The following is a 12,585-nucleotide window of genomic DNA, read 5'->3' as shown; positions in this document are numbered from 1 at the left end:
GGAGGGGGGGGGGGAAAAGTCAGAGCAAAAGAGAGACAGCTGGATGCCGTAACGCAGTGTATCGTAGGACGCGGCGACGTCGTCGTGGAAATGCGCTGCCAGCTATACAACAATATACATGTATACCGTGTACACCTCTATACGTGGGAGGGGGGGTGTGGTCCCGCCCTTCCAGCCATCCATCTAGCAGCGGTTCATACATAAACAAGAGATCGGTCGCCTGTGCTCGCTTCAAAAGAAGAGCTCTCTCTAGCTGCCTGCGTGGAAACAGCTCTCTCTCTTTCTCTTCTCCTGAACCACCACCGGCTAGCGCTACTGCTCGCGGACTCCATTATGTATATTCCGCTCTCTCTCTCTCTCTCTCTCTCTCCATCCCCATCGGCTTCTATGAAGAATACTAACGATATGGCTCTCTCTTGCCCCCGCGTACCTTTATATATATTATACTCTACCGCCAACCCTTTGGAGCGCGTCCGGCGACAGCCTCCGCCTCTCTCGCGGCGTCGTTCTACATATCCACCTACACGCTCCTCCATCGCGGGTCAACTTTGTCCTTTTGTCGAGCTATCCTCTATTTTTCGCCCTCGCTCCACCTTAGCGAGGTCCATCGACTCTTACCGGGTACGAAGGGAGAAGAGATATATTTATATATATAACTTGAGCACAACCAAGGGGAAGAAGAAGAGGGGGGTTCAAAGCAGCGGGCTTACCCACGGAGTTTATGTGCAATTTACAGGTATGTGACCGATCTGCGAGGGATTTGGGTCAGTTCGCAGCTCTTGGGTTGAAGCTTTTTTTGACACGAGAGTGCGGATGTGTTATTGACTCGAGTTGAGGCGATTTGACGTGTATGGGACGGATATCGGTAATTGCTGTTGCGCGACAAATACGTAGATTTCAGTGCGCAAAGTTAAGAGTGAGCAGGTGCTCTTGATGTCGCGTCTTCTCACGTTTGTTTAAGATAAAACATGCGTGTGTTATTAAGTAATGTGAAAAAACGTCATTGGTATAAAGTAATTTTAAGCTTTGGTGTCGTATAACGATGAAACAACTGTAAAAAGAAAGGAAAAGAAAAGATCGAGGCAACGAGAAAAGAGAAAAAGGACACTTCTTGCCAAGGACTTGATTTGTGTTAACCGGAAAGAGCATCGCCGCCTCTTGCATGGATTCCCGCGACGACGACGACGCGTCACTCGAGCTCCACCAGATGTGACGGCATTTGGCTCTCCCTCCGATGAGCTAACCACTGGAACGGGGCAACACATTTTCATTGTGAGGCTAATGTACAAGGAAAGACCGAGAGTCATGCTTTACGGTCAACATTTTTAATGGTCCCACGGTAACGGTAGCAGCATCTCATCTCCTGGACTTTTTCGATCTTTGTCTCCATATATGTATACACGTATACATGTATATATGTATCGTTGCCCGGTTTTGTTTTACCATTCCAGGAAAGCCGTGCGCGCTCCCAAGAGGCCGCGTCGATAAAAGTATACAGGGGAAAGAGAATACGTCTTTCAGCTGCTCTGTACGTGAGGGAGAAAAAAAATCCGTTAACTTCTCATTTTATTTTTTCTCTTTTCTTTTTCTTTCCTTTTTTCTCGAAAAACGCATGGTAAGTATAATACTCGCGAGAAGAAAACACGCCGGCGACGACTAACGCGGTACATGCTCGTATGCGAGCGACATTTTAATTTTCGCGCGTGCCGAGATATCAGGGCGCGATGATAAGAGAGAGAGAGGCGCGTGATAAATCGTTATTGCAACACGTGTAGTCGTCGCACTAATGATGCCGATGGAAAAACTATACGCTGCGTCGCGTCATTATATATACAAGTGTGTGTGTATAGTCTATGAATTCATCAGCTGTAGAGGTAGTTGTTATTTTTATTTTTTTATTTTTTTACTGCTTTTACACATCCAACGAAATAATAAACAACAAGTGCAACGTATTACGTGTGCGGCATTAAAAAGAAAAAAAAATCAAGTTTTGGAGATACTCTCGAGCAAGACGAGCGCGTTGACGGAAAAAAAAAAAGAAAAAAAAATTGCGCAGCCAAATTTGTGGGAGCAAGTGTCAAGTGTTTGTTGCTTGTTGTTAATTTCAATGTCCTATAGTAGTTTTTCTTCTCCAACTTTAGGTGTATTAAAACACATGTTTTATGACTGTCCAGAGATCGGGACGTGATCACCCCGTGAACTCCGGAGAAGTTGTAACTATGTTCCTTAACCAACAGATCGACAAATGTGGTATTGAAATTAGTGATGAAAAAACTATGATCAACGACTTTGTTTGGCTTAAAAATTTCTACTCAATTTGACTTGCTTGTAGTTTTTTTTTACTCGATCGAATTCAATTTCTATGTTTTTGCATCGGATGAAATTTAAGACAACTGCATAATTACATACAGAATGCTAGATCAGTATATTAATTTTGCGACTATACCAAATGAAATTTTCTTACCTTTTGGACTACTCGCTGCTTTTTCAGAAATTTCAACTACTAAGTGAAAAACTAGAACTTCGAAAACATAAGGATAAACGAGATTTTTTTTACCATGTAATTGTAAAGTAATGGCGATAGAGCATAATTCAGGGTAATGCACCAATGCAGCGCCAAGTAGACTATATAGTATTTACATAGTATTTATCTCAAAGCAGCTGAAAAAAATAGTTATCAATCTCGTATTGATCTCCCCCCCCCTCTGCCCCCCTTTGTTTCGAAAGGTCACACATCGTGTCCAGCATCGTTAGCACACATGCACATACACTTATTGTTCGTCCACTATGGAAAACCTGATTATCATATTGATTGAAAATCGGGAAAAAAAATGTTCGATCGCGCAAAGAGGTCTTTCGAGCGCTTCTCACTTACATATTGTACTGAAAGGAGGGAGAAAAAGCGTTAAATGTTACACTGCACAAAAAACATATCGACAAAAAAAAAAAAATGTGTTCGTGCTCGCGTGCATTAACGTTGTGACGCGAGAACTCATTACAAACAATGAACTTGAAATTATTCCAACTTTGTAATCTAACGCAGATGCTTCGAGAACAAGCCGCGAAAGGGCTGGGGGGTGGGGGGGTGATAGTGACGCTGAAGCACGATATCGTTACGTAAGCAGCCGGTATCGCGAAAACCAGAGTAGCGATATCTGTCAATGAATTGCGCGCCTCGTACGAGATGATAGTTACGCAATCGACAATGCGGTGGATAACAATGAGACTCGTGGCTGTGCTACGCGAACGATAGATAACGTATACATACTCTTGTATCATTCATGCATGATATTTGAATATTTTCGTGCAATGCGCGGAAATCAACTAAAGCAGTGCCAGCGGGGTATTGTTGGTCGTTTCCACCGAAGGATGCCCTGTATTGTACAATTTATGGAAAACGAGATGGATACAACACAAGTATTTCAAAAAGAACAGTACCGTTGCGCGCGCCCCCCCTGGAGGAGAAAAAAAATAAAATAAAATAAAATCCGAGCCACGACATCTGGAGGTCTGTTAAAAATATTTCACTCGATCTCTCTCTCTTTCTGTGCGCCTTCTGTTTTTGTGCGGAGACTTTTTAGGGCCGCTTGCGTATATATGTATATATATGCGTATGGAAAGAGAGAGAGAAAAAACGAACAAGACTCCATCGCGAAGTGATTGCGTCCGGTTGCGGTGTGTTATAGCTCATACGTAAGAAAGCTGCTCCCGTAAAACGCTTCTTCTGTATTTTCTAAGGCCGTACCCGTACTAGCCGTACACGAGCGCGGCTCTGTTTATCCGAGAGACTTTTTAACAACCGGCCGATGAGGATGAGGGGTACGGGTACACATATACCCTGTGCATGCTGTCTTCTATCTGGCAATAGACGACGACGTCGCGTTACATTGTTGTTTTTTCCCGCTTTCCTGGAACGAGGCTCCATCAGGATTAAAATAACGGGACCGAAAGGCTGCGAGGGGCCTTTTTCTTCCACCACCTCCCCCTTTCTTTCTTCCTTTCTTTGTTTATTGCGTGCCGAGAGAAAAATTTAATCGCCTTTGTCGTGCCTTATGGTTCTCCGTGCGCGAGTTTTATTTGTACGTTTCTTCGTCGTTTATATTTACCCATATCTATAATTCAATTTGTAGGCTTTAATAATTACACCGACACTTGGAGTATACGAAACTTGACTATACGTTTGCAAAAACAGCTACGAATAGTAATAAGCCCTGTACATTTTCACTCTCTTGAAAAAAGCGTTTTTACGTGACCCTCGAAATTAATCACGTCAGACCTCAGTTTTGAACAACAATTTAGAAATAATATATTTATATATACGTGTGATTATGCACCCAAGGAGTATAAAACTGGTAATAAATAAAAAAAACCATGTAAGTAGGTATGATTTACAAAACTTATTGTGATTGAAGAGAAACATAATATGACACAACTTGATGTTTGAGGATGATATTAAAAAAAACCATTTATCAATTCGACTCGCTCCATTTGTTCTGAATTTTTTGGGATCGCGAAAAATATTACCATACTCAGGCTGTACATGTCATAAAAACAGTGTAGGTATTTCGTAACAAACGTAGTGTCGATCCAGAGGCTTATCATCCGTCTTTCGTTTTGGCAGGAAGATAATACTGAAACGTGTCTATCTGTAATCATCATTTATAAAAAATAAAAAAAAATAAAAAAGTCACAACAAATCCTCCTCCGTGCCTCTTTATCGTCTCACATTATCCTAAATATAACCCGTCTTACGCAATTTCGGCAGCTAGCATCAATACTTATCCTCACGTTGGGATAAAAAAGCAGTTCCATTCAAAGCTTTGAGAAGAACAAGAATTCATTCTCTAAAATACTCGTCATATCAGTCAACTACATAGTCATACTTGTGCAATAAATGGCTCAGTTGAAAAAAGCTCTTGCCAACGAGATTATAACTAATTTGTTGTCAAAAAAAAGCTCTGTAGGCGAAACAAGAATTAAATTTCCTTACGTTAAGAAAACATATATTTTAAATAAAAAGATGTCCTTTGTGTTGTAAAATATTACGTTGTTTCAACAGTACAATAAAATGTTACTATTTTAATAAAAATGTTATTTATGTGATAAATCACGTTGATGGAAATTAAAAGTCTCTGAGCTCGTTGCAATTTCCAGAGACATGCAAAAAAAAACAAAAAAAGAAAAACTCACCAAGCGCGTAATGTATGCTTCCAAATAAAAAATTGCACGGCGCGAGTATATCATCGTTCATTTGCACGCACAGCAAGCTCCAGCGCTTAAGCATGTAAACACGCGGATTTTCGTATGATGTAGCGTTGAAGCACACAATACGTACGAGACACATGCATATATATGCGAGGTAACGCGGGGGCCCATGTACATAACATAATGTCCGCCAACGCAATGATGCTCCATCACCATATCTTCTTTTTGACTTTCTTCAACACCTGGAAAATATATTACAGGCAGCATAATATATAGTAAAAAAACAAAACAAAAAGTACTACATCCGTGTAGTACATCACTCATTTGATCGTTTTACACATATACATGGGTATTCGATAATTGTATATAGGCACAATAAAATTAAATTGTGGTGACACGCGGATACATGATAAACTTACCACGTCTACCCTGCACATAACATGTACTATCAGGAATTTGTAAAAAAAACAGTACTGCCCGCGTCTCTCGGCGCATTAAAATTCCACACAATAGAGCACCAAAAGCTCGTTCATTTGCACACACGCTCTCGCAAAAGCTTTAATTTGAGTGTAAGCGAACGTGTGCACCCCTCCTCCTCTTCAACTTCATCCTGTGCTTCGTTTTACAGTGCATGTCGGCGGCAACGAGTACAAGGCGCGACACCACCGCGCGCATATGTAATGATGGCCCGGTACACGAGGGCACGGCTGTAAGCTGACGTTGCATAGCAGCAGGGGTATACGGCCGGGCAGCAGGAAGGAGGGGAGGAAAAAAGTGACGCTGCTGCCCATGTATACTCCTCCGCATCCTCGTGGACGCGTGTAAATGCATCCATGTATATGTAGGACTCTTGTAAGCGACGACAGGGAACTATCGAGGAAGGCCCTTTTTTGCTCCGATGATAATTTATGTCTCTCGTCATTATTGTCAATTAAATTATGCACGTATACGTACTATCCACGTGCAGCCGGAGTTTGGAATTTACGTGGTATCATTTATAGGCACATTGTTCACTTACGCGTGTATTGCGTTATCATACACACGTTTTGAAAAATATGTGGAAATGTCTAATTAATATTTCTATACTTAGTGATGCAAGCCCGTTGAACTTTCGCTTGAAAACAAATGTCAGATGCCAGAAATCGGTTCGGCCCTATCCCGCACGTGTATACGTCCAAAGCAAGACAAAAACATGGCTATTAACACTTTGATGAGTAATGGTCTGTTTTATGTACATTGCAGTTGAGGATCGGACAGTTGGAGAATCTAATTTCTATTGTGACGTTAGATTAGTTACAGAATTATTGTATTTTGTATCGAAAACAATATCTACATTATTTGTCACACTATTATTAATCTCGTTCGGTACAAAATGGATTCCTTTACAAAAGCGTCGAAAAAAAAAAAAATGTATATAAAAGAGATGGACCTCACGCGCAACACATTACACAGCAATAGATGTGAGGCATGAAGTGCACACGGAAGGGAGACAGAGTACAATCAACGTCAGTTTACAATTTCGTGTCCCAGAGTGAAATCGTCGAGCGGAAATTAGTATATAACCAAAAGGCCATCAGGACAAATGACGTCCGAGAAAGCGGAGTCTCAGTGACGTAGGTATCCATACGTTTCACTTAGCCTGGAGACAAACGTGATTAGTGGCTATACTCCGCACGGGTAGGGACAAGACGTGTCGAGACGTGTATAAGACATAAATGTACGTATAGGCACAAGTTTTTCGAAAATCGTGTCGCCATTCATCACGCTTGTACAGCAACTCGAGCATCGATACCCAGGCTCCCTTACCCTTGGCTGTCTGTAACTGTGCCACTGACAATTTCCTGTGTTAGTTACATCCATATTTTTATCATCTATACATGTAACATCATATTCATTACTCTTTTAACAAATTCTAATATTTTTTACTCAATTTTATCTCACGATGTGAGCTTTTTATATTATACATTTCATTTGCGTCTTTATTTCAGATCGCAGTATTTCAAACCCGTGATAAAAATTGATGACCACTTCCGGTACACGATTGTTTCGTTTTAGTGTATTTTGATTTTAAGTGTCTTTATCCACACGTTGGATTAAGTAGGACGAACCCGATCCTTCGAATCGTTGTTTGTTTATACCGCCTGGGAGCTGGAAAAATATACATTATTAGGTCGGCACATCGAGCTTGCACTTTAAATCCCGTTGGATATAATGTGTAATTAATACTGCACCTACGGATGAGCCAAAACCTATCAATTAAGAAAAAAAAAAAAAAAAAGATTCTTTCCTCTGCAGAGGAAATATCGAGTCTCGTGAATCCATTTTTTTTCCTCTCTCTTCCGAGCGATCAAAGAGATTAGGTATAATGGCATATGCCACGCGAGCTTTTTCCGCCAGACTCATTAAAAGTCTCTTCTTTCCTTTTTTTTTTTTTTTTTTTTTTTTACCGCCTCTCGCAATTAAAAAGTGTGGTGCACGAACAAATGTAAAATGAACGTTTAAGAGTAGTCGGGGAAACAGCCGCAGCAGCAGATAAGCTGCAACTCTGTAGTTTGCCATATTTTTTTTTTTTTTTTTTTGTTTTGTTTACTTTTAATCGGGCAAACGCTTCGTGGCTGGCGGCGATTTAAACAAACATGCGTATGTGTGTGTTTTTCGATTTTGGCAAGGAAAAAAAAAAAAAATTGTCCACTCTACTTGTTATTTCCTCCGCAAGAGGTGGTACAACATTACACAATTTTGATGATATTACTACGTTTCCCCTTATCAGCATTAGATTGTAAAAAGCTCCCGTACATAGGCCTTATTAGGTACTTGCTTGCATCGTCCACTCCGTGTATATATACGTTGGTAGTACGCTATTATGAACCACTTCCGATAGATTGGAGTTGTAATTAATTAACAAATACATTTTTTTTACGTTCAATGAACGTCGACAATACTTTGACATTTTATCTATACACTGAACAAAATCATGTGTATTGTTGGTGGCGTATACATAAGTATTAAAATTTAGGGTGCAACGTGATATGTTTAGCGAAACAATATTTGCCGGGGCGATAAGATATACGACTCTCGTGAGCGAGAGCCAACCGCGTGTAGGCTATATACTGCACGAATCGACCAATTTGTTAGCATCGTGCATCCTCCTCCGGCACAAATGAAAACTTTTGCCCTACAAAATGCTACATTTTTTTTACTCTAGCCAATAAAAATTTGTAATTTTGACTCCGTAAACGTTTTGAAAACATCCTCTGAGCAAAAAATCGTTTAAACGACTGTTTCAGGCTAAGGATGTCCTCGAAGAGGAAGTCGCCACCAACGAAGCTATCGGAGGGCGGGGTCGGCCAACAGAGGACGACGGTGGCGGGCGCCGAGGAGGAGGAGGATGCGACGGGCTCGTCTTTGTCCGCTGGCCCGACGAGGGAGCTCATAACGGCCAACAATTGCAACAACAATAACCTCGACGTCGACGTCGACGACAACAACGTGGATAACGAAGACGACGATGACGACGAGGAGGAAGACGAGCACGACAACGACGTCGCTGACGACCTGACGATCAACAGCAACAACAACAACAACTCCGTTGTGGCGCACCTGCACGGCAGTAGTAACAGCAACAACAACAACAACAACAACAACAGTAGCAGCGAGTTGCTCGACGAGGAGGCGGTGGCGGTGGTGGCTTCGTACCAGCAACAGCAGCTCCAGTTGCAGCAGCAGTTTGCTCGACTGCCGGGTCACGTGGCCGGGGCGGGTGAGTCCTCGGGCTGCTCGTCCCCGGCGACGACGAGCGAGCCCGAGATTTGCTCGTCCTCGCCACCCCCTGGCTCACCCCAGCCGAGGAAGCGCCAGCGGCTACAGCTGCTGCTCGGCGTCGTAGCTGCCGCGGCCAATCCGGCATTGGGGGTCGAGCATCACCACAGCAACAACAGCCTACAGGCCACAGTGGCTGGTTACCACCACCATCACCAACAGCACCACCACCACCAACAGCAGCAGCAGCAGCAGCAGTCACATCACCAGCACCATTACCACCGGACGAAGCAGCAACAGGAGCCCGGGCCCGGTGCAAGCTCCTCGGAGTGCGGCTCGCCCCCGGCCCTCGCGGCCGACCACAACCCCTACTACGTGGCCCACCATCACCAGCAGCAGCAGCAACACCCCCACCATCAACACCAACATCACCACCATCATCACAACAACAACAACACAGTCACGCACAACAACAACAACGGCACGGGGCCTGCCGCGGTGGCGGGCAGCAAGAGGACCATGGACGACGTGCTCAAGAGGCTCACCTGCAAAAAGTACACCGGCTCCTTGGCGATCGAGGACGCCAACAGCAGGCAGACCCCGCCACCCTCGTCCACGCCCACCAGCCACAACACCCACAGGTTTGTTTTTCGATTTGTGTTTATCTAGCATACGTTGTAGGTAGATGTAGGTATACATACATATTATACGTGTTGGGTGAGTTGTTTGTGGATTTTTACATACAGCAGCAGTTAAACAAAAAAAAAATAATCGCCCTCAAAAATGCAACCCCAACTGTATACATTTGCAGTAAGATTTTATTTATTCTGACAGTATATGTTTTCATTTAGTTGGTAACGTGAATTTACTGTGCTAAATTTGTTTAATTATTTTTTTGCCATCACCATAATATCATTAGCCACCTATCTCAAAAGGTCCTACAGTTTTTTTTTTTCGCACTATTCAGTTGCTTTTTCTTACTACCTACCCTTCCACTATACTTTACATGCCCTACTGACAACGGTGTCCCCTGTATAACAGCTAACTCCCTTTTTTCCCCGATTCATGTTATTGGAAACCATTCAATTATATTTATAATCAAAACGAAACGATCAACTGGTTTTTTGGGATACTGTTTACTTCAAACTACGGCAAACACATCCAAAAAGGAAATCAATTTGACATTGATCAACAATCGTTTTCGACGATCGGTACAAAATAATGCGACGTGTTTCATTCCCATATTGTTGTTATCATCGTCGTCGCTTGTATACGTATATACACGTGTAACGTCCATATACTGCGTCTCTGTTACGAGTAAACACACGTAATTATCGAAACGTCAAGCATCGATCGGCCCATGAATCAACGTCGATTTACATTATATATGTGTGTGCTTCCTTCCTTGTTAGTCCCCGCCGTGAACAATATTTTATCGGCCACAGGACGAGCGAATCAACGTATTGATGTATCAATCCGAAAAAACCGTCGCGCTTACAAACACACAGAGTCGACGAAACGCAATCGCTTTTGCGAACAGTTTAATTTTATTTTTTATTTTTTCTTCTACGTCAACCTCGGGGGCTCTCACAATGGACTTGGGTGTGTGTAAATCGGCGGCCTGTGCGCGGTGTATTCCCCAAAGTTCCAAAAAGCGGGTTGATGCAAAGAGCCGAGCCGAAAGCGAGCCGCCGGCCATATTTTGTCCCGAGATCGATCGTAAAAGCGTGTAGAAATCGGTAGCCGCGTGGCTCCCATGGACGCGCTCGTAAAGCCAAAGAAAAAAACAGCAGCCCGCTGAGGAATCATCGAGGCGTGACTTTTGTCTCTGTATGTGGTATGGTACGTCCAGCTTATCGAACGGCCCCGGAGAGTGTATTGGGCGCACATTGGTATAGAGATAGCAAAGAAAAAAAAAAGCAACGGACAAGAGAACAGACGCGCGAGTTGTTCAACGTATGTGGATGAAAAACAAAATGTGTGACCAGAATAGTACGGTTGCGTGCGCATACGTTTTTTTTTTTTTTTTTTTTTTTTTTTTTTTTTTTTATCGAACCCCTGACGCGAAGAGGAGCATAATAACGTGTATGGTTGCAATTGTGTGTGGATATCAGTTATGTACATGCGAGTGTAAGCGCAGAATCGTGTGATAAGGAATTTGGGGCGATTCGTACGGTGATTCTCTCTCTCCTTTTTTTTTTTTTTTTTTTTTTTCGTTGTTTGTTCTCTGGTGTTTTTTATAACAACGCAAGGACTGATACATGGGACGGGAGATTAATAAAACTCGGCTACCGCCGCATTAGTTATCTGTTTGGAGATTCGGGCTATTACTTCATCTTTGGTTCACGTATCTCTTGCGGGGGATTTGGATCTTGGCTTGGAATTTTTTTGTTTTTTTTTTGTTCATCTAATTTGGGCACTTTGTGCGATTGGGCAAAAACTCGGTTATTATTTCTCAAAGTGAGGCTGCGGTGCCGTAATAATGAAAGAGATATCACGTCGAGGCGGTGGCTTACGAAATCTTTGTTTTGATTGTCTCGGTAACTTTTTTCATTCGAAACATCATTTCTTGAAACGTTTTTTTATTTTTATTGTTATGCAACGAGTAAACGAATAATCAAGAAATGGCCCATCAGTTATGCAAGGGTACGGGTATGCAACAAAAATACCGAAGACACAACTTTTTTTTTGTGTACCTACTCAGAAAATGGCACTTTTGAAGCCTTTTTCTCCATGTTTTAAGGGAAACTGAATGTATGGCTTTTGAAATTCATTAAAATCCCCTTATTTGTTTGGAAACAAATAATTTTGCGACATCATAGAAAAACCAGTCTTTGAACACCAAATGAAATTGTGAGAGCAATTAATAGCCTAAAACGCGGGGGGGGGGAAAGACAGTCTAATTGATCCGTCATCCCGATATAAATTCGTCAACGGAGCCAAGCGACGTCCGACGACGGCGACCATCTTCGCGCGTCAGTCTGGAGGCATTGAAAAAACGGATCCGACCGCTTCCTCGTATTTGGCAACTGCGACGTTCCTGACGCGGAGCTCGGCCAAAACTCGCTCGCATATTTATAATGCATACTCTTGTTCGCCGCTCATAGTAGTAACGTCACGCGGACGCCGACTTTTGGATTTCGATCAAAACACTCTGTTATTATAATAAATATATACATCTGGTAGTATACACGTATAGTATTCAACCGCAGCAACAATGTCTTGCTATTTTTTTTTGTGCCGCCACACGCCGTGCCCGTCTTGTGATTAAATTCATGGTAACAATAATAAACTTCATTTTTAATCATCACGTATACGAGTGTAATTTCTGTTATTTTACGGAACAAACTAATTTCAGCGTCGTCAAGGTAACTCGCGCTACATCTCACGTGCCGCTAAAATGTCGTGCGGACAATACCATCTCATTAAAATATTTGTATTTCATTTTTCCCCGGAAAATGCATCACAGATACATATGATTCCCCCCCCCCCGAAGGTTGTTCTTATCATCGTCGCGGCGTACAATGTATCGAAAATTATACACTACAGTTTGTAATGTTTTTCCTTCAAAAAACTCAAGTGCCATTATCGGGTGTAATTAGCAGCTCGTAATCAGCGCGT

General features: G+C 42.5%; 1 protein-coding gene across 1 annotated transcript in view; it reads left to right on the top strand.

Moving 5' to 3' along the window:
- The window catches only part of Sox102F (transcription factor Sox102F), a 57,926-nt gene that overhangs the window by 19,126 nt on the left and 26,215 nt on the right, over window positions 1–12,585 (top strand). Inside the window, exon 2 of the mRNA XM_014361687.3 lies at window positions 8,493–9,605. Within this exon, the coding sequence (XP_014217173.2) occupies window positions 8,493–9,605 (1,113 nt within the window). The remainder of the gene's footprint in view (window positions 1–8,492; window positions 9,606–12,585) is intronic.

The sequence above is a fragment of the Copidosoma floridanum genome, unplaced genomic scaffold (genome assembly GCF_036245765.1).
Source record: "Copidosoma floridanum isolate Cflo_tuat_1 unplaced genomic scaffold, Cflo_Japanese_pri ptg000030l, whole genome shotgun sequence".
In the NCBI taxonomy this organism is placed as follows: Eukaryota; Metazoa; Arthropoda; class Insecta; order Hymenoptera; family Encyrtidae; genus Copidosoma; species Copidosoma floridanum.
The sequence above is the reverse complement of the archived record's forward strand: the minus strand, read 5'-3'. Positions and strand labels throughout refer to the sequence as shown.